Source organism: Nesoenas mayeri, assembly GCF_963082525.1.
Source record: "Nesoenas mayeri genome assembly, chromosome: 1".
NCBI classification, from domain to species: Eukaryota; Metazoa; Chordata; class Aves; order Columbiformes; family Columbidae; genus Nesoenas; species Nesoenas mayeri.
In genome coordinates this window covers 62417378-62441000 of record NC_137541.1, presented here as the reverse complement: position 1 = coordinate 62441000, position 23623 = coordinate 62417378, and the positions used below count along the sequence as shown (strand labels likewise).

General features: G+C 40.7%; 1 protein-coding gene across 1 annotated transcript in view; it reads right to left on the bottom strand.

Annotated features, from left to right (window-relative positions):
• TBXAS1 (thromboxane A synthase 1) overlaps nt 1-23623 on the bottom strand; it is a 234494-nt gene that overhangs the window by 177094 nt on the left and 33777 nt on the right. The window contains exon 2 of the mRNA XM_080343746.1: nt 1006-1099. Coding sequence (XP_080199872.1) covers nt 1006-1099 — 94 coding nt within the window. The remainder of the gene's footprint in view (nt 1-1005; nt 1100-23623) is intronic.

Genomic DNA, 23623 nt, shown 5'->3' with positions numbered 1-23623 from the left:
ATGTTAACGTCACCCTGTCAATTCCAGTTCAAATTAATCAAAAGTGGATCAAGTCTACCATTCATGCTATTTTCTAAATGAAATCATGTGTACACATAAAACCAGTATTTAAATGGGTTTTACCTAATAATGAGTCAGATATTGACAGAACAATCACCATGAAGACCAATGTAAGAGGCACTATATGCTCGTTAATAATTCAAATCTCAGCATGGATACTGATGAACATGCACTTAGACGAGGGAATTGGGCAGCAGCTGGACTTAGCCCAGATTTCCTGAAAAGGTGTTGGACTGTAACAGAGACACGCTAGGGAGATTTTACTGCAAGATCCAACCAGATAAATGGAGCTCCTCATGATTAAGAGATCTTGGACCCTCAGAAGCATTACTGAAATCCAGCAAGGAACATAAAACTAGTAGTGTTAGGAGACTAAGGAGATGGGTGAGAAAAATAAGGGAGTGAAATCTGGAGGCAGAATCCAAATACTTCCCCTCTGTCTCTTCCTCCTCCCTGTCCAGGACGGCAACACTTGGGGCACAGAGCAACAGCATTCACTGGAGCCTAATTCCAGTTACTGCTTAGGAGCAAGAAACCTTACAAGCTTTAAAATAAATGTATACAATCAGCAAAAGCACAAACAAACAGAAAGGTCGTAGAAGCCAAAACCACTCAGAACAAACCAGTTGGGGCTAGTTAACATAATCTGCTCCATTCACATAACTAAGTTTATTTCACTGAGGGCATGAACTTTCTTGGAAAAGCTCAAGTAATTAACTGCAGGAGCTTACACATTTTCTTTCCCTCAAGTTTATTTTACCCTGAAATTAGAGCTGCTTGCACACAACTTCTTCTACTAATTCACTCAAAAAGCTGAGGTTTGCTTGTTCTTTCCAGAAGGAGATACTTGAAGAGATGGTAATGTTGAAGTGTAGGAGTCCTTTCAATTGGTCTTATCCACTCTTCCCATCACTTTGATAGATAAAGAAAAAAAACATGTCTTACCTCACGGAAAAAGAACAGGTTTCCAACAAAAGGAAGAGGTGGAGGATGTCGGATCCCTACTTTGCTTAGTTTGGAGAATGCAGATGTGGAGTACCTGGAAAAAATGAGGTAATAAGTCAATTTTGGGTCTTGTCATGACAGGATTTACCATAGTAATTAGTGCAGATGACTTCCCTGGATTCGGAAAGGGAGAAAATGCTTATTATGTTGGCCAAACAGAACTGCCAATGTGGTGACATTGCTCCTCAGGTCACAGAAATAAATGCAGTAGACTGGTGCTTCAGAGAAGGCAGAAGAACAAAGGACCTCAAACACAGGCCTGCAAATTGAGCAGTAGGAGCAGAGAGCTGTTCCTCCGCTCACAGAAGGTCTTCTAAATCAGAAGTGACTCACGTGAGGTTACAAACGAGATCAAAATAGGTATTTGGGTTTTGACTACTGTGGCACAGCTGGGAAGGGAACCAGATATATCTGCAGACTACTTTATTCTTCTTCCATCACCTATACAGACCACAGAACAAGAATTCAAACCAGTCTCAGTCATACATGAGCCAAGACACTGTCAGTATGTTCAAGTCAAGTCTACTACTTGGGCCAGATACGCTGATTAAGTGATTTTCCTGCTGCCAGTCAGCAAATTTAACAAAGATAAAAAATACACAGGAGCAAAACTCAGACTGAAAAGCTTTATGCATCCCTTGTTTCAGATGAAACTGTGGCATGTTGACAGGGACAACACTGAAAAAAAAAGAGAAAAAAAGAAAAATCTAACCTCATAGCTTTTTTTTTTTCCTTTCCTCCTCCTTTCTTAATACAAACAATGGATTTAACTCAGTATACTTCAATTAGTGAAACCTGGAAGAGCAGGAGCTAACAGCAGCAGCTTTGATTAGGCAAAGACTCAATAATAGTGAATATTATCACATTGAATGCTCTCACCAGGAGAACAAGGGCAAAAGATCTTTAAGATTAATAAAGGCTGTGTCTATATTAACACCTTGGCTCCAAGCAATAGTATAGTTTTAAAACTCTCCCCCTGCATGACAATTCTATGTCTGGGGCAGTTTTGGCCCATGCAACCACACCTTTTTGAGAGGTAACTGAACTTGAAGATCTGCTCCAATCCTTCATCTCTTACCAGGGTGGGTCTGAACTAATGAGCGATCCTTCAGGTTTGGACCCCAGGTGCAGTGAGACTATTTAGCCATGGGAGCAACTTAAATTTAGTCCAAAATAAAACCCTTGAACTGCACATAGTGTAGGGGTCATGATATCAATTACTTTACTGTATCAAGTCTGCAAGTCATCTGAATGACATAATAGAGAGACAGCAGAAGCAACACCCTCACCTCCCAATGGGCTGACTCCCTCTTTATCCCAGTATACAGCTCTGTTGACTCCAAAAACTCTGCTAACCCATTCCCACGACTTGGATCTCTCCTCCTTCAGGTCCAATAATTGAAACATGCCTCATTTGACATGCCCTACATGATGCAGGCTGGAATGTAACCTAATGAGCAAACAGCACACAGCTCTTGGGCATCAGGAAGGAGGGGGGAGAGAAAAGACCAGAAAATGGTCTTTTCCTCTAGCAGAGAAGGAAAGAAAGAGAGAAAGAACATTTTGAAATTAAATATATAAAATTAAGATAATTAAATCTCACATGACCAGCAAAGCAGAATGCACCGTAAGTATCGAGTTAGCAGCTTTTTGTACTTTTGTTTCCTAAAAAGATTTCCTGCAGCACAGTATGTATTCTCTTAATGGTTTTTCTTTTGTGCAGATATTTTACAAAAAACATAATCAGAAGATAGAGATTTGATCACTTTTAAATAGCAACAATGTTTTTTTGAGAGGGGAGTTCAAACCTCTCAATAGAAATGATGTGTCTTCAGACTATGCAAGGGTATTATTTCAGTATGACAGGGTATCATGGAATAAAGTTGACATTTATTACACATTTTATACATATTAAAAACATAAGCATTTTTCCTTATTGAAAAAGCTAATACTCTTGGGAAAAAAATGTTTTAACTTCAACACAACAAACAGCCTACACAATACATTATCTTTCCCAAAGAGAGGATTTTTTGCTGCTGTTTGAAATCTTCCTAAAGTGTCTTCATGTCATAGCAAAGTCCTCATCTTCAGTATGTAAACAGTGGAAAAGATGAAAATCTCTCTCAATTGAAACCTGTCAATTTTGCGGCATTTTAGCCCAGATGTTTTTGCTGTAAAATAATGGCAGACCACAAAACACCAGGGCTGGGCTACAGTTAATTTCTAATTTCACTGTAGACTGGATACTCGGTAGACTCCTGGTCTTCACAGAATCATAAAATCATTTTGGTTGGAAGAGACCCTCAAGATCGTCAAGTCCAACCATTAACCTAACTCCGGCAATAACCATGCCCTTAAGAAGCTCTGTGAAAAGTGACTACAACAGAGCCTTACACTACACAGAGTAAACAATGTGATCACTAAATACTTAAAAAGGAGCAGAACCAATGAGTACAGTGCACCCGGTTTCATAAGTTAAGAAACACCCAGACTCTGAAGACTATGCTTCGATGAGAGGTTCTTCTTTGTCAAATTCTGAATGTCACTGACAGCTCCATACAGCTGAGCACTTGCTTTCCTTTTTCCCTCCTAACATGGTTTTCTGTGATGCTTTTTATTCAGCTACATTTGAAGTAGGTTTTCAAAAGGTAAGGAAACATGATATACAATGAGATGGGAAACAGAAGTGCTGTAGTCAAGCTACACGCTGAAATGAAAGGGTAGGGCCAGCAGGAAAAAAAAGCAATGTCATTAATAAACACCTCTAGCTCTACCCTATTTATTTAATATTTCACAATATTTCTGGTATTGCTGAAATATCTGCAGTTTTGCAGAAAAAAAAAGAAAAAAAAAAAACACAAGCAGACAGTATTCGAGTGCGTAAAGACTGATGGTGCTGCATGCACAACAGAAGAAAGATCTAACATCGCACAGGTAATCTTGACCTTGGCCATTTCTAATGTAACAGCGCATGTTCTGCAAGCTTAAATATTACTTGAAGAGCCTTTTTCCTCACCTCTGCAATATTTCAGCTCATTCCCACCATTTTGTGTGGGGGAAAAAGTGACTTGGGGGCTTCTTTTAAAAAAATAAGGAAATAAAAATTAGCCTGTATAACACACAATGAACATCAGCAACACAAAAATCTGACAGCTTCATGACACAAACCTTTGCCTTTTCAGCCAGAAGCAACCAATAAATCCAACAGGCTAATTTATGTGATTCAGCTACTCAGCAAACCCATGACACACACTTGGCCAGTAAATCAGAACAGTGTGCTCAGTGCAGGGGGAAAACAGTGGCCAGGTTCTGGTGCTGGGAAGGGGAGGTGAGCTGGAAGCCCCAAGAGTACACAAAGGCAGTGTTGCCTTGTAGGCAGTCCCAAGATGTTCATCTGGAGCAGCTGTCCATGTAAATGAAATGGTTGTGAGCCTGCCTTATCACCAGCATGAAGTCTTATTTCTCACTCTGCCACTTACCACACGTCCGTGTTAATTTATCACAAAAATTAATCTGCTATCAGACAAGCTCCTGCTGTTGCTGTGGGTGCACACTAAGGGTAGATGACCTGCCAATGAACTAGACAGGGTAAGTCAAATGCAAAATCTAGAAATAGAAGAGATACTGAGAGGTGGCCAAGATGACCAGAGATACGGAACAACTTCTGTACAAGGAATAAGCAAACAGGTTGTAATCTAATCCTGGAAGAGAAAAGAAGCAACTGATGCAGGATGTGACAAATATATTTAAGATCCTGAATGGTTTAAAGAAAATAAGTAAAGAATTATTGCTCACTATTAAAAAAGAAAAAAAAAATAAATAAATCAGGTGGTAGGATTAAAAAAGAAGCACTTTTCCAGGTAATCAATATACTAACTACACAACTCCTTGCCATAGGATGTTGTCTATTCCAGAAGCTTAACAATCTGCAAAAAAAGTATTAAATAAATTAATGAAAGGAAAAAAATATAGCAGGGACTTTTAATTCCTGAATATAACAAATGTAAGAGACACATATGGAAAAGATTAAAGGGAAAGAGAGAAAATTAATCAATTTTTTTTCCTAAGCAGGGAACAAGTCTGTAAGCTTCCAATGGCAAAACTCTATAAAACCTTAAATACAAAACCTCAGACACTTCAGTTTTCTTAAGAGGAAGAGAGGAAGGAGTCCTTGTGCAAAGCGAAGGGCAGGAAAAAGGATAAAACTGATGGCGGCAATATTTACTGGACAATCTAGCACATTCTCACTCAAAGGAGAAGCATACCCTAATATTTACACATGTTGGGCTTCCTACACAACTATTAATTTAAAACCCTGGCAGTGTATTTTGAACAAAGTGACAAGACATCAAAAGCAACCAGAGGAACAGCAGTAATGAAGTAGATCAATAAACAATTCAATGACTCTTTGAAGCTGTTCAAATGGCCTCTCAGAGCTAGATGCTCTCTGGATATATTAAACATGACTGTTAAAAGAAAGGTAACATGACAAATACATTTCTGTAGGGTAGCACTGCAGATTTAAGCACTCTGCAATATGAACTTGTCTCCACAAAACAACATGTAGAAAATAAAGAGAAAGAGTTAAAATCAACAGGTAATTAACAGAAGTTGTGATATATATATGTATAAAATCGAAAGAACTAGCTGTCTGTCCAGCAAGGTCAGTACTGATCAGAACTGCAAGGAAAAGTATTATACATTCTACCATTAAGTTAAATCAATTTGAGTAGCAGATAACATTAGCGGTCAATTCTGCATCCTGGAGTTCAACATACCATTGAAATTACCCTAAATTTGTCTCAATAGAGAAAGTGTGTCATTCCTTCACCATCTAAGTAATATACAATCTAATAATATCTGAAAGCTATAAACTAGGACACTAAGAAACAAAACAAAACAAAACAAAAAAGTGATGTTATTTACTCTCATTGTTGGGAGATGGGAGGTGTGTATTTTGGAAGACGGAGTGGAAAAACAAAGTAATTTGCTGAGATAAATGAAATCTATTCTGCCAAACAAGAGATAACCATCATGCATTTTCATCTATTTGCCTCTCTTTACATATAACCATACCAGATCCCAGTTAACACTAGGATGTATTTTGTTCACAAATTAATGATAATATACAAAATAACAGTAGCCTCCCCATTACAATGATGGCTCATATAAAATATACAAGCATTCCTGGGAGCGCTGCCTAGACAGCACAGTTTCACCAAAACATTGATATCACCCCCAGCTGGCTACAGAGTTCGACTTTTTGCTCTTCACCCTCTCTGGGAAATTCTGCATTACAAATACTGCAACAGGGTCACTGGAGACCTGCCATCACACAAGTCTTTCAGGGTTACTGGAGACCTGCCATCACAAAAGTCTTTCCTCTAGTCTGATATTCAGGATGTTAAAGACAGAAAATCATTATCTGGTCCCATTCTGATTGAGGAACATGCAGAAGCCAGTTCCTGCAAGTGGGTGAGTATTGCAGCCAAAGTGGATACCACCCCAGATGGATACAACCAACTCTGGTTATTACCTCCAAAAAGTGTACTCACTAAAAAGAAAAACAACACATAAAATTATATCAGCTGTTCCCACCCAGAAGACAGGTAGGTCCTGAAGCACTCTCCCACAAAACAGAAGAGGGAAAAATGGGGAAAGTAAATCTCTCTTATAACCTGTGCCAACCTTGGTCAACAAGGGTTACCGAATTGCCATTTACTCTTACCTAGCAGTTCTCCTAGTCAAGATTGAGGGTTTTGCTTAAAGAAAATACAATTGGTTGTGTAGAATACAAGGCTCAGACTAAGGAATTATTACTATTCCACAAAAAAAAAAAAAAATATACAGAATATCACAAGTATAATTTCAGTACATTGACAGGTAAGCTTCAAAAGAGACTTTAGCCAGCTTGAGTCTCAAAGTACTTGAGTACTCAAAGGCTATTTGAGTACTGCAATTTCATTTTCAAGCTCAACAAATCTACACTTTTAAGCTCTGAATTTCTAGAGCTGTAATACCAGTTTCAGAGATAATGAGAACTTCCTTAATCACCTGCATGCGCTCTCAGTGTTTTAATTTTGACATAATTGCACAAGAAAAAGACAGACATTACACACACTTGCACCATCTGCCTCCACAGGGGCAGATGTTTTCCAGCTGCAAAACCTAAATGACCATAGCATTATTATTTCATTGAAACATCTGCTAAGGCACCAGCAGTAACATGCAGGAAAGGCCAAATTATATGCCCAATATTAAATTTATACCTCATCTATCTGCTTAACAAGAATTTTTTTAATCCATACTGTTCTGGTCCGATGAACAGTTCTTTTAGTGTCTCTTATCTTAGAGAACCAATAGGCTCAAGGGACTGGTTGTAATAAGGATGTAGGTTGTCACAGTGTGTTTAAAGTTTTGCAAGTTACTTTAAGTAAAAAAAAAATAGCAGTGAATCAAGGCCAATTAAATGAAAAAGCTCATACAGAAAGCCAACATGCTTCACCATGCTCCGGAGTAGCCCTGGTAGAGACAGATGGTCCATACAGCAGGCCAATGACAATATTTCATCACCTCTCTCGAAGTGCAGCCCCTTCACACTGGGCAGTGACTTTTCCAAATAAAGAACAAAAGAACAAGAGTCATAAATCCACAACTTCAGTTCCTGACTATTGGCTCAACACCTTTAAACAAAATGATGGAGGTCAACAGCAGCAGAGTCTGTTGCGTCCTTATAGCAATATAAATCCTTGGTAAAGGAGGTGGTACCTCTACCCTATGTGAATGCAAAGGGTGGTCTCCTCACCAGGAGGACTGTCCGCAGCAGATCTGAGGGTTGGTGCATGTGAGGCCAGGAAGCCTGGGTGGGAGCTGATAACTAAGCTCAGCTCTCACATCACAGCCCCACTGCCTTAACCACAGGCCAAGCCTTCCTTTTGTTCCCCAGGAACACTGGTACCATACCTTTCTTAAGGACAAATTTTCTCTTCCTCTTTTTTATTCACACAGATATTGTGAGGCACACAGAAGAAAATGGTACCACCTCAAAGCCATAAATATTCTTGCTTCATCCAGTTTGCATAAAGAAGTACATTGCTAGAAACTCAGTTTTCAGAAACCGTGCTAAAACTTTGTGAAGTTTTTTCTTCCTCTCTGCAACTTCATATCCTAGTGATGCAACTCCATTTGCAGAGAACATGGCACCTGTTTCTGTATGCATCTCAACCATTCCTACACACCAGGAACAATGGTATGGATGAGAGTTGCAGCTTCATGTTTAAAGTGAGGGAGGCAAGTCTGTTTGGGAGCCTGATCATTCTTGCTTTTCATAACCACAAAGGAGGTACTCGCTAGGCCACAGGGCCCTTATTTCCTAGGGTCAAAACGGGGTTGCAATGCTGTGGTGGCTGCATTCCTGAAATGTTATCCAGCATATACATCAAGTAGTGATGTGCTGTGCAGCCAAAGCCAAGCCGTATTCCCACTAGCATGTACGTACTTCAGCTGCCTTTTGTTTTTTAATCCATGCAGTTCTGGTCTCTCAGACAACTTCCTCGCTGTCTGTTGCTGTCAGGGTTTTAGAGTTCAGGTCTTGTACCACATTCCTCAACAACAACAGTATGTACAAAGCCAGACGGTGCTATTAAGAACCACCTGGCACAAGGACTGCATCTGCCAGAGAAAGCCCTGGGAAAGACAAAATTACCTCAAGAGGCTCAATGCCTCCCAGTGCTTTTGGGCCCAAGATGTTTTCCTTGACCAAAGGCAAGATGGGGAACACAGTCCTTTCTCCCTTTTTGAGATCAGCCTGTCACTGTACACACAGCAGGCACCAAACAGTTACTGGAACAAACCCTCAGGCATCTTCCCCACTTGTAGACTCAAATGAGCAGTTCTGACAGACTGCCAGGAATACTCACCTCCCTTTAGACAGTTCTGGATAAATGCAGACAGACCTCATGATTACATAGCACGTGAAATAATTATTTTATTTACTTATTTTTAAGTTAACATCAAGAGGCCACCATCTATCCAGTGCACTGTACAGGGCAGAGGTCCTGCTGACCAGAAACAGATGTGATCAGAGTGCCAGAGATCACTTCATAACGTGCAGAAAGCCTGGATTAATGGTCCACAGCCCAACTTTGTTCTGGCATTTCCTAACTTGTGTGTACTTGGCTTTATAACCTCAATATTGTGCCTTTAATGCAATTTTCTGTGCAAGTTCTCGGGTTTTTTTAAAAGCTCATTAAAAATCCATCACATTGCATCATTTTGAATCCCTAGGGGTCATCAAAAGACCCTAGGACTATGGCAGAGACCTTTGCCAAGTGAGCTAATGGTGAAGCTGACAGAAGAAGCAGGTTGTCTTTCACACAAGGGAGCTGCGAGGCACCGCCTGCCAGGGGATGTCTCTAATACATCCTTTAAAGAAGGGAAAATAAAATAAAAAGCAGCAAAATTGAAGAGCTCCTAAACCAAAATGCTAGGCTCCTTGTTGGGTGCAGACACCTTAGCAGTGAGCCCTCATCTGCTCCTCTGGTAGCTCCACTACCATCCTTGGTCTTTTTCATCCACAGTCCTGCCACCACTGCCAGCCCAAATCTCCGCTTCCGACTTGCACAGACCTGTGTTGCTCCCCTTGCCCAGCCTCTGCCTCACCTCCCATCATGAGCTCCCCAACTGAACCCTTCCCACGCTGTTTCATATCAGCCATTCACTAACCTCCATGCAGCGTTTTATCCCAGGACCTCTTGCAAAAAGTCCTCTCCCTTCTTGCCATTCGAACACCCGCGGTCCACAAACTTTCCCTCCTCCCGGCAGCGCTGCACAGAGGTGGTGGGTGAGTCGAGGGAAAAAGGGCTGGTGGAGAAGTGAGACAGGGTCCCCGCTCGCAGTTCTTGTGCCCAAGGCTTGTGGATGTTATCATGTGGGGGATCCATTACAGAAATGCTTTTCTTGGTCCTTGTAATTGGAGCAAGCTGAGCTGCTCTCAGGAACTTGCCGCCTGGTCAGCCCTCAGCACAGACAAATGGTGTGAATATGGGCAGCAAAGACAGAATCAGAAATATTAGCTTAAAATTATATATTAACATAATAGGCTTCGGTAAATGTGTGCTAACTGCAATTTTTCAAAGACTTACGATTTTCCCAAATTTGCATGAGAAAGGCAAGAAGTACATACACTGACAAAAACCACCTCCGCTCACCAAATATTTGAATCCCTGTGTCAAAGCTAATATAAAAATCAAACACCACCTCTAAAGAGTAATTTAAAAAAAAAAATCCCAGAAATAAAACAAACAAACCAGCATTTTTCTTCAGCCTCAGAAATTATTTTAACTGAAATATTTCAATAATTTCACCTAAGGCAGACACTAGCCCTGGAAAACTTCAGGCTCAGCTGCTTAGAGTTTGATAAAGCAATCGGCAACTGAAAAGAGACTTGTAAAATGCAAGCATCACACAACCTTAATTTGTGGTGCTCTCAGACCCGCCTATAATTAAGTATGCCAGATTAAAAATAAAAGAAGTGCTGGCTCTCAGTCCAAGAGTGCACATAAAATCTCAGCTCACAGCTAGTTATTTTATGCAAGTTCTAATCCATTATGGTTGGAGGGTAACAATGACAATGTTGCCTGACCCTTAATTACAGGAAAGATGCTATAATACTGTACATGCCAGACAGCCTATGATAAACTTGAAATTAATACTGGAGACTGCCTGCTCCCTATGACTTGAAACCTGGTAGTACTCTGATTCCACAAGGAGAAAAGATGCCTCTTCATTTTTCTTTTCCTGCTTGGATTTTCTGTCCTCTATTTCCCTCATATTCTATCATTCCCAATAAAATAAAAATCACTATAAATTATTCAATTAAACTTCACACGCCCACTCCATTCAGGTACAAAGGAGGCAGAAACACCCCTAGAGGAGTGATTCCCTTTCCTGGCAGGTGGTTGAACCAGTAACATGAAGCAGTATAAAAGGACCCACTAGAGGTGAGAATGCTTCAGGGAACAAATGATAATCTGCTATATCATGAAATAGCACCAGTGCTGGCTGCATAACCCCAGAACAAACAAGAGAAGCTACCATACATACATCTAAATAGTGAAAGTCCAGAGCTCTGTGTTTTCCTGCATTGATTTAACACCACTAGAATTAAAGTGAAGGGTGTCCAGAGCTCCCTTTGTGAAAAGCAGCGAAGTACTGTGGCCACCAAAGAAAAACATCATTAATTTCTGAAGGGAAGAAGAGCTAGTCCTTCCAACTTCAAGGTTCCTGCACACAGGAACGGTGAGTGAAGTACAGCAGTAGGGTTCAAAGACTGGTGGAAATACAGAAGATAAACTCAGCCTCCTCTTTTCCTTTGTACCTTATTTGTGACTTCTTGAGTACCTATGGACTGACAAGAGTCGAGCAGACAGGAAAAAGGAGTAGCTTAGTCCTTTTCATAATGTCAGCTCATCTTGTAAGAGAAAAAGTAGATAGAGCAAGGAATATGCCTAACTTTTATTCTCTACCCCAGCACTAGCAACCATTGGTATGAGATAGGAACAACTTTGAAATTATTTCAGTCACCTTTCAATGGGCTTGAGCAGTCAATCACCATCACCAGCCCAAGTAAGCTATTGTGGGCCATTAATAAAGGCTGATACCTACTACAAAACAGAAGGTAGTTGAATAGATGCCAAAGAAAGCCGAAGGAAAAGCAGAATTTCAAACAGACTGAATGAAAAGATTGCAGGCAGCAAACTTCAAGGAGAGTCTCTGAACTTGAAAAGCTGCCTAAAAAAAGTGGGCTCAAGCGTTGCTCCCAAGTGCTATCCAGATGAAAAACAAAACAAAAGCAACTGGGGTTTCCTGGAGCTCCAAATCACCCATTCAAACCATAAAGAGACTGAGCAACCAACTAAACGCAGGATTAGGAACACTGGGTATGCACGAAGTGTCAAACCCAGAGCAGAATCGACTGAAAGGTATTTTCCTTCTTTAATCACGAAAAAATGCAGTAACACCACACATTACTTGTAAAACAGCAGGTTGGACCATTCAGACAGAAAGATACTTTTTAAGCTGACATGCTCCTCTCTGGGTTGCTGGTTATAAAAGAAAAAAAAAAATAAAGTGCTTGTTGCACATTATCTCATCTGCAGGCTGTACTTTGAAGTCCATTCTGGCCATTCCTCGATGACACAGACAAATTCCAATCCTTAAGAATAATTCACTTAACATTATAAAGAAGCCCTTGTTCAAGTCAGATAATTTTCGTGTAGAGGCTGACATGGAAATGGCTTTCCTGGAACAGAGTTGATTTGCATTACTCGGTGTCATAGCACATGACAGCTTACTCTGCAGCCCGCTTGCCTGAATCTTCCATAATCCACACAGCCGCCGCCGTCCTCCTCTCTGTGAAGTGGTTGTGCACAGGACAGGAAGAACTAATTTTAATGAAGCATCTTTGCTCTCATATCAGTCACGTCCCTTCTCAAACTGTTTATCTGGCAGACTCCTGGATGTAATTTTGTAATCATTGCTCTCTGCTAACAAAGTCCACTACTGTCGCCTGTTGACTCTTGGGTTTTTTAACATCTGACATACTGTTGCACGAGTAATGTACCATACGAATCTGCTAAAGAATCCCTTCACAGTATCTCTCAAAGGACCTGCTATTGCACCCTGGTCCCAGCTCACCCTCTCTCCTTCCAGTTACACAGTCTCAAACGCTCCTGGCACATGAAATCAAAATGCTTCAGTGCCTCAACCGCAAATTCACTGAGACAGAGACAATCTTTCCATTACATCACACAGCCTTCATGTGCACCATGGAGCCTTGATCTTTGACAGGGCTTCATAGCTCCTGCTGAAACATAAATGATAAATAAATCATCATCATGGGGTCCCCTAAAGCGGAGGGAAGACTGCTTGCTGTCATTCGATTACTTTTTAACTACCACAATGAAGTAAAATTCCACAGGGAGGTAACGATAGAGAGTCATTACCATGAATGATTCGCCTTCAAAGAGAGGCAAGAGGACAGTGAAAGCACAGAGAAGCCAGTTTTCTTCACCCTCTCCACAAGTACCTATGAGTGGATCTGTGATGTTTTCCAGAGGCAGAACAAAGAAACTAGATGCTGAAACACAGAGGCTTGGAAGGAGCCTAAGAAGCTGATAAAAATAAAAGGACTAACAACAGAATTAGAATTGAGAGCAGAAGAGCATAGGAAAAAGGCATGATACAAATTACAGAAATGCCCCCAGGAAGAAAGAGCCTTGTAGAGAGAAACAAAAAGGCCGCTCAGCCAGTCAAAATCTCAGAGAAGTCACATCCTAGAGAGGGGATGCAGCATCCCCAACACCACCTAGAGCCACATAAGGAAGAGGCTCTGATGCAATGAAAGAGGTTCAATTTATTATTACAGTTGGATTTGCATATTTCTTGTGCTAACTAAAACAATTATTTTTTATTTATTTTTTTTTAAGGCTCATTACAGATCCACATCATTAGTTCCAGGTTTAGTTTGTCTCCAAAGAGCTGACCATAAGACATGAACCTGGAGGCCTGAAGACAAAAACTTTGACTTACCACTAGGGAGTTTGAGTTTAGTGCTTGTCCTAAGTGAAGCTAGACTGGAAGATCCAATCGTGGAAAGACAAGTGACATACAGAAATCTTTGAATTGGAGGAATACAAAAAAAGACACTCAGGAAAGCATTAGCACAATCAACTCAAACCAAATAAAATGTAGTAGTACAAAAATCTAATATATCATATGCCAAACATGGCAACGTGGAAGAAGGTGACCGTCACTGGCCACTACCAGAGCTCTGAAAATAAGCTTTAACTTTAATGTCTCCCCCAAGTGGTAAGTGAAAAGGTGGTTGCAATGTAAAGGCCCAGGTAAGGCAACATATTGCCATACTGGCTACTTTATTTACTTACTCTGTCACCACAATAGGAATAGCTAACTCAAACGAAGGTATTTTCAAATCCTTTAGGAAACCGCACTTCTATATTTATGTATACATCCATAAATGTACATTCGTATGAATGCATACACACACACCAAATATGTTTATCTCCCCATAGAACAAATAAATATCTTAAAATTTTGTATGTTTTCGATACTGTTAATTTTCCACAAGGGATTCTGTACATCATGTTTTTATTAATACTGAGCATCTATCTTTCACATGCATCTATCCCTTGAAGGTGCATCCACAGCAGAGGTGAGTTAAGGTGACACTCTACTATCGAGTGCCCACACTAACCCCCTTCGGAAAGGGCTGTTTTTCTCCTCCTTGGGAAGCTCCCCTACTGAACAACACTGAAGGAAAGCCTAACATGCAAGGCTGAAGATTTTCTATGCTACAGTCCCACCAGTTATAGATAGTTTTGTTCTATTGTTTGGGCTGGAAAACCTAGCCCTTCTCAACTCCTTTTACTTCAAATCCATGCAACAGGCCAGAACCTACACAGGACTACCACATTAGCTTAGGGACCTGCAAGCTGGTGTAAAGGCTTTCTGTTGTGGCAATTTCTCTGTCCTCAGGACAAAATAGAAAAAGGCAAACCTCAAAAATTCTTGGAAGAGGAAAGGAGAAAATGGAAGTTACATGAAGAAGGAATCAGGTGGCTGCCTACTTGAGGTAGTTTAGAAGACTGGCTGGTTTCAGTTCTGCATCCACAGGTATCAGTATGCAGACAAACAATACTTTGAAAAAACATTTCTTAAGCTTATGCAATAGAAAAGGTGCAATTTGTAACGGAGGAAAAGATAAGGCAGCATCCTACTGGAGTGAACATTTTTGAAATTAAGTAGCATCACATATGCCTAACAAAATGTCAAAGATGCTCCATACTAAAAAGATCAATTTTTAACCTAGAACACCAGTATAATCCTAAAATGTAAAAGGACAAGACAAAAGCAAAAGTAATGATAAGTCATTTAGCCTGACATCAACCTTATATAAAATAATGAAATTATCAATTTGGGATGCCATCAACAAAGAATGTGAGGAGATGCTAAAAATGTAAGTGATGGTTTGTTTTTTTGGTTTTGGTTTTGCTTTTTTTTTTGACAGGTCTACAGGTATGGTTGATAAATACAGCTCTTCCAATAGCATCTACTTGTGCTGGTCCAATGTGCTAGAACCACTAGACCATGTAACTTCTTGTCTAAAAGACCTCACACTACACGAAGAACTAATGTGACACCAAACTAGACAGCCAAAAATTTGGCTCAACGCTTGGCCACAAAAATTTAGCTGATGAGCATGAGGTATTAATCAGCAAGACTCTTACTAGGAGGATTTACAGGGATAGTTTCTTAATTGCTAATAAAATAAATAATGAGTTACAGCCACTTAAATCCAACCCCAGATTTTCCGTACTAAGGAATGCATCCACAGGTCTCCCTAGCATCCTGCTGCCTTAGAGCCACTGAAGTGGCTTGATAGTTGGAACTCTGTCCTGGCAGCTGTTTGGTAGCTGATGGGCATCACAGACCACCAGCAATGGTCCCACTCACGTGAACTATGACAAACACATCCTGATCATGGCATTTATATGGGTACAATCCAGCTAGCAGATCACCCACTAGAGCAAGGCTGCAGGAGGCAGCTGAGACAATGTGAGAGTTCACTGCAGATGACAAAAAGTGATTTCCTTCCCCCTACCACCCACCTCCACGTATTTCCTCTCATTGCTTTCTCTGTGTTCATCTGAGCTGATGCAGTCACTAAACCAGCCCAGCAGAAATGAACTTATTTTGCTGGTGGTTTTGTATCTAGGAGAGGGAAGGGTGCTCACATAATTAGCCAGGTAGGTCCACAGAGGGGTCAAGTGAGTGCCAGAGTCAGCACCAGCAAGTGGGCAACGGGAAGGGGAATATAACTTTTGGCAGCTGCGAACTATTAGGTCAGCTCAGTCACTATGTGAAATGTTTCCCTTAAACAGAGTGACTCTAAAGCTCTTTCTTGGCCAAGTTAATCACTGACATAAAGATGGATAGGGAAGCATAGAGCAAAAACGACAGGCTACAGCTACAGGCCTGGGAAGTGAAGCCATCTGGCAACTTGATGATGCATCTAGGAAGCAGAACCACAGATCACACCTCCAGGATGGAAGGTTCTGCTTGGAAAGGTCACAGACATGTCCTAGGTCACTGCTTTGATTAGAGCTGGAAGCATTGCTGGTGGGGCTAGAAAAAGGAGTATAAAGGGGCTAGCAGGCAGAAGTGAGGAAACAATGTGTAGAGCACACGTAAGAAAACTGTGCAACATTACACACAGTCCCATCCCACTGCTGTTCAGGAAAGGCATAGGAATACTGGGTGGAACTCAAAGGATACTTGTAGAAAGAGATCTAAAGGATGGGGAAGAAAAACCAAAAGCAACTTTAAAGTGAGAAGCTTAAGGAGCTTACTTAATACAGCATACTGAACAGAAAGTTGAGATGTGCCTTGACTGCTGCCTGCAAATACTTACACAGGAATGAGCTCTGACAGCGAGCAGCTTTCCATCCTCCCTGACAAAGCCAAAACACTCATGGTGCTGGGTAAAGACATCACAGAAATTTAACCCTGAATTCAGATGCCATTTCTTGTGATGGAGGGCACAGAAAGATGAAAACAGTTCACCAGGGAAGCTAGCAGACTCATTGTGGCTTTCAGAAGAAAATTCCTTTTTTTTTTTTAGGGGTGGGGGGTGGGGGAAAAGACAACCAAACAAAACCCCACACCACACAGCACTTCCCCTTACGAAGTCTAAAGGAAAACACACAGACTGAATACACAGGAAGTCAAACTAGATGGAGGCGCAGCTCATTCTGGTCTATAAATAAGCAAGTCATTAACTATTGCTCTAATTGTTGTTTGCTATCAATGGAAGAGAGACTATTTTCCTCCTCTTCCATTAGGAACGGATTTGTGCTAACACAAATGAGTGACAAAGTCACGGAACTGGCCCCTTCCACACCAATACAGTCACAGAGCTAAAGACAGCAACTAAAAGGCTTTGGTTAGAAATTGTCTACAACTTACCTGCAAAGACAAATGTTTTGCCTCTTTTAATGGGAGCCTAAGCAAAGTTACCAAGCCAGCTAACAATTAGTTAAACAGTCCCATACACGTTTAGGCTTTTCTGCATTGAAGGGTTTATTAGAATCTAGCACTTGGCTTTTATTTTAGTACCTTATCCTACCATGCAGTTTTGTTAAATGCATTTTAGAGCATGGAGCCTTCTATCTAAAATTACCACAAAGACCTCTGTGAAGATAGGCATGTCTCCTTTCCTTATATCAAATAAAGCCTGTTTGGGAAACCAATCACCCCACAAGTCTTCCACTTAAAGAGAAAAAAAAAAAATAAATTTTTTAAAAATCATCATCATTAAAAAAATCAGGCCGCTATTACAAACAGTGATTCTTCGAATGAAAGAGGGAAAAACAAAAGAAAGTCTTTAACGTAAGCATAGGGTAATGTCCATTACTAAAGGGCACAATCATAGAGATGCAAGACCACAACACAGTCACCGTTTTGAACCTTACAACTACTGTACAACATCATTACAGGATTTTGTGCAACCCTCTGAATGTACAGGGGGATGAGGATGTGTGGATGTATGAACAACCGTGAAGAATAGTTTCCAACTTACAGTATCTGCTAGTAATCTAAAGAATCTTTCAGGGAAGGAAGAAAATATGGAAAAACCTACCATTTCAAAATCAGTACACCCAAGTATATTCTCAAATCAGTACTGCACTTTCTAAGTACATAATGATATATTGAACTTCTAACCAAATCTCCTCTTTAACATAACTCAGAAACAATTCATTCTTCTAATCTGCTCTTAAATACTAGACCACATACGGTACATTCTCAATTTCAAAATGTAAGTATCCAGAGGATACCACATATCCTTCCGTAGCCACACCTGCACTGGTTTACCACTCTTTGAGAGACAGGCAGGCAGAATTAATTACTCCATCAGCAACATATGAAGCACCTGAGACTTACTACTACAGGGAGGCCAACTGGGGGCTTAAGCCTCCTGAAAATTAAAGTTAAGCCATTAGTTTTCTCTCCTGACAGATCAAAATCAGCAAAACAGTTGCCTTTCTAATTCTGAACAAGTCTATTTGAACAGAGTTGTATTTTACAGCAGTGTGTAGCCCATTTTTGTGTGTGCACAATTTGCATCCTGTTGCTTGACCACAGGCACAGGCTTTCCATGCACCCTATCATAGCTTTTCTTCCTACAGAGCAAAGCAGGGACGGATTGGCCTGTGATGATAGAAAACAGAGTTTGAGAAGGAAAGATGAAAAGGCAAAGAGAAGTTTGACAGCAGTGCATGCTGATGGAACAAAATTTAGGGACCAGGTTATCTGAAGTGCTTGTGACTGAACTTAGACAAAGAGGTTTTTACAGTTATAGCTGCTGGCATGTTGGCAAAAGGGCAGATGAGTCTCTTACTTGCCTGCACCTGGTTGGTGAAACATTGCAACGAGTAGACGGGAGATGACTCAGAGACCTTATGAAACATCCTCAGACCAGTCATCCGACACTACGGTGGTTCCTATTGTTCCATTGGCAAGTTGCGGCTGGTGGTAAAATAAGCTGCGCGTCTCTAAAACAGTGCAAGCATGTGGTAGGTTTTTGCTTTTAAAAAGATAATTAAGTGCTTATGAAAGATGGTATGTGAGCTCAGGGAGCCAAGGCGCCCTGAGTAGGCATTAATTACAGCACCCACATTTGCTGCTCAGGCTTGTACACCTTGCCAAGGAATCGGCCATGGTCTTGTTTCTGTTCAAGCAGCAAAAGAACAGTTCTCCGCACAACTGATACTCTACAACTCCCAGCCTACAAAGCTCTTAAACAAAACAAACTTTCTTGGATGTAATTAAAAAACAAGAAGTAATCCAGAGGCTGCATATTCCACATCATGTTATCCTCACTTAATAGAAATGTATTTTAGTGTTTCTCTCATCATAAAGAAGAAAGATTTTAAAGTTTGAATTGCTGCCTGAAGCCAGGTTTTTCAAACTTGGATGTCAAAAGACAAAGTTCCTAAATCTACATTTAGCTACTCAAATAAGGGAGCTCTGTCTTAACTAGCAACCACACAGAAATTCTCCAGAAATGAAGGGAAGTTGCAGACCCACAACTTTTTCTAAAGAAAAAAAGAAATCATCACATTATGTACACGTAAATGTCCAAATACAGGCATCTGTAGACAGCAGAGGAAAGAAGTTTTGACCACATTGGCCAGAAGTGTTAAGATGACAGAAAGGCCCAGCCAAAACTGTTCATTGCTGTATTATCATAGAACAGTTTGCGTTGGAAGGGACCTTCAAAGGTCATCTAGTCCAACCCCCCTACCATGAGCAGAGACATCTTCAACTAGATCAGGTTGCTCAGAGTCCCATCCAGCCTGGCCTTGAATGTCTCCAGGGATGGGGCATCTACCACCTCTCTGGTGGTTTTTTACTCATCGTAAAAAAAATTTCTTCCTCATATCTAGCTTGAATATCCCCTCTTTTAGTTTAAAACCATTACCCTTTGTCCTATCACAATAGGTCCTGATAAAAAGTCTGTCCCCATCTTTCTTACAGGCCCCCTTTAAGCAGTGAAAGGCCGCAATAAGGTCTCCCCGGAGCCTTCTCTTCTCCAGGCTGAGCAACCCCAACTCTCCCAGCAGAGCTGTTCCAGCCTTCTGATCATTTCTGTGGCCTCCTCTGGCCCCTCTCCAACAGGTCCATGTCTCTCCTGTGCTGAGGACTCCAGAGCTGGACACAGGACTCCAAGTGGGGTCTCACCAGAGCAGAGGGGCAGAATCACCTCCCTTGACCTGCTGGCCATGCTGCTTTTGATGCAGCCCAAGATACAATCGGGCCCTTCTAGACTGCAAGAACTAGTACTAGTAACTCAAGGAAGAAATAACAGTGTATAGAAGGAGTGGAAAACAGAGAGGAAGGATGAGATGAACAATGAGGGATTTGTTAAGTGTGTGCTTCAGAAAGGGGGCCCGAGTGTTGAGAGAGCCGGGAAGTGGGGTGCCACATCTCAGTGACAGACAGACCTGCAGGTCACCCCAAGAGCAAGATGCAGACAGCTGCACGTCTGCTGTCCCTTCTGCAAGGCAATAACTCAGCTGTTGGCTTTGCCCTACCTGTCATATGTGTAAAATTTCTTTAGCCCTCAAAAGCTGTAATTTGAAGAGTAGAGACACAATTTTCACACAGCTGAGACACATAACTGTCTGTACAATTTTACTAAGTGTGTGCCTACATCAACCCCTAATTATCTGCACTGTCATGTATAATTACTCAGTCTGAACATGTAGTAATCATAAATACGTGAATGTTAGGCATACTTTTGATACATTCAATAGCATTTTGTGTTTGTACACAAGTGACTCTCAGTATGTATAACTAAGTTCATACCCTGAAAGGGGCAAGCAAAACAAACAAAAGATTTAGTGTATATGTGATTTATCCTGGGACCTTACACAAAACCAGAAAATTCCTCTTTAAAATATTAAATCAAATATTATCCGTTGTTTTTCTTTTAAATAATTGGACACATTGCTTCCACGGCCTACACTAATGACAGAAACTGAAGCTCATTATTCAAGCCTGCTGTGATCAATATAGAGAAAACACGAGGACAGTCATGAGCAGGCAGTCCTAGAACACAATTTTTAAGGTCAGTAAATGTTATTGTGTGATTACCTTGGAAAATGGGCATTATCAGAGAACTATAAATGTGTAAATGGAGGAAGGATGCAGTCATGAAATATTACTGTGCACATCTCAGCACACCTATACAGTCTTTCGTGTAGTTGAACCTCATATTTACAAAAATCTGGAACTGCTCAACATGAAACTCAGCATATAAAACAGGGTTAACTTAACCCAAGCATGAAAAGGCTGACTAAATGTACAACAGCCAGATCTCATCCATCTCTTTCTCTTATTCTGGGTATCAGAAAGATTGAAGTGTTAATAGCTGTCTTATTGACTCATTACCTTTAAAATCTGCATAAAAATAGATTTCAAAAAAACTTTTTATTCAAATCAAGCACATTTGACTGCAACTACATCAAACAGAGTCCCAGTTTTATCAGAGATACGCTGCTTCATGTCAGTTAGTTGACACAACCACGCGTCTGTCTCTGTGCTAAATACATGTGCACGCAGAGCGGAGGGGGAGGGAGAGGAGGAGGGCACAAGCTCCTATGCAAACATGCTGTTATCTATTTATTTTTTTTCAGCTGGAAAAAACTATTAGCACAGCTCAATCAAATCTATTGAAAAGAGCGAGGGACTCACTCAACCAACCTGTTTCAACAAGCTCTTTATCCTGGGCCTTATCCCAAATGTGCTGAAGACCATGGGAGTTTCTCAGCTGACCTCAGTGGGGTTTTGATCAGACCCACTCTACAAGTAATCTCATTTGATAGGGCTGCGTTAATTTGCTGTACTGCTGGAATAAAAAGTATTGCAGAGCACGAGAAGGACTGACAAAATCTGACTGACGGAAAGCAGCAGCAAGGCCTGAGCTTGATAAAGGCTACATAAGGATTTTGCCCTTGCTGTATGGGCATTACTGTGATCAAGGGTGAAGCATGTAAATAATCTGGGCAACAGGAAGTTTACTTCTCGACTACCAAATTAGTGATTTAACTCACTTCTTAAATTTACTGTGACAACACTGATCCTGTTCCCAATGCCCCCTCCTTTGTAAATGCTTTAGCCAGACGTAAAAATGGGCAACACCGATACTCCACCTTCACTGCCGTGCCCAGCCACATCCCAAATCACTGTGAAGAAGCCCTTTCAGCTCTGGCCTTATCTGATGGGCGAACATCAGTATGCAAGCCTTTCAGAGCAGTAAGGTCTGCAGCACACTGTAGATTCGCATTAAAAATGCATTGTCCAAGTTGTGATATTGTATTTTATCAATTAATTTGCTACATTCGTTGTTTCTGAGGGCTCCATAGAGCACTGATCTCCAAACCTTTTTGATTTTGCAATCCTAACAGTAAAACATTTTTGAGTACACACCCCAAATATATGTATATGTACATGTATATGCACTTATTTATAAATTATATACTTGTACTACTGGACTGATAAATTTTGTGCACTACAAAGCATACACAAAAATAGAAATTAAGAAAGGATGAGATAAAGATGTAGTATTTTTTTTTTGTAATTAACACTACAAAAAATATTTCCTTCCTGCACTCTAATAGACTATCTTGCACATCCCTTGGGGTACGTGCACCCCACTTTGGTGCCAAAGAGGACAACTCTATGGAGGTGCCATACAGTACTCAGATATGTTCCTTTCCTTATTACAAATGATATTTCAAAGCCTTAACCATGTACACACAGACCCTGACCTGTTCTTCAGGCAAGAATCTGGCCTGCAAGTGCTGGGCAGCACAACAGATGTTTGCTTGCTGCATCTGCTGTTTGTCACTGTGTCACACAACTGCTCAGCGCTGCTGCCTTCTGCTCAGTGCTTAGCTTTTGGAAGGCTGTCCTCAAATTTCCAGTTGCAATCAGTGAATTAAAAAAACTCTTCCCTTCAATACAGTATTTATATTCTGCAAACAGAGTTAAAGATTTAAGTCTTTTCATCTTTGTTTTTACGGATTGCAAAATCACACAGCACTTTCCTACATCTTTCACTTAGTCACTTTTTGTGTGTCCCCTCCTTTCTGTCATATTGACAACATCAGCCTTTGCATCTTTTCTTTTTCCTGTTTTCATTGACATAAGTCAGCCATCTATGCTTCTGCCCCTTTGCTAAAGTTTTCCCAAAATCTGGCCACCAAGCTCATTTTTTTTTTGCTCCTTTACCTCTTTCCTAACAACCTTTCTTTCTGTTTCCCCCCCTAAAAATCCTCAAATTAATGAATTCTGGGGCATGAAGACAAGGACATGTGTTACTGGGCTTATTCACATAGGGGAGCCAAAATCACCTAATAAGATAAAGCTTTAAAGCTTTATCACTTTATGAAAACTTAGGGAATGACACAGGTGTCTGCAATCACAGGGGATTGGGCTCAGTGTCTCAGGAGCCCCCTTTCCAGGCTTAGCTTGTCACCCACCTTTGCCTTGCTTACCGATGTTTATTGCTGGGCTGCACTAGAAGCGGAAAGCAGAAAATATGTTTTTGTTTATTTTTTGACAGGCCTACACATTCCTGTATTTCACAAGCTATAAAAAAAAAGCCATGTCAAGTTTAGAGCACCACATCTATTATCATTTCCAGTCAAAGGCAGGGCCTCAACACTTGTCTTCATGCTGACTGCTTTCCCTGTAAGCCATCCCCTTATTAACATCAATTGCAAATCAAACTGTAGAGGTGAAATTCATCACTGTGCAAAGAGTCAGCAGGTATCCTACTTCAGCCCATCAAAACAGGGCTTACATTAAACTCTAAGTAGCGCTTAGGTCTTATATTAAGCCTTCATAGAAGGCTGCACTTTTTCTGAGTTACATTGCATGCAAACCATAACACTAGAAAAATGCACTTCAG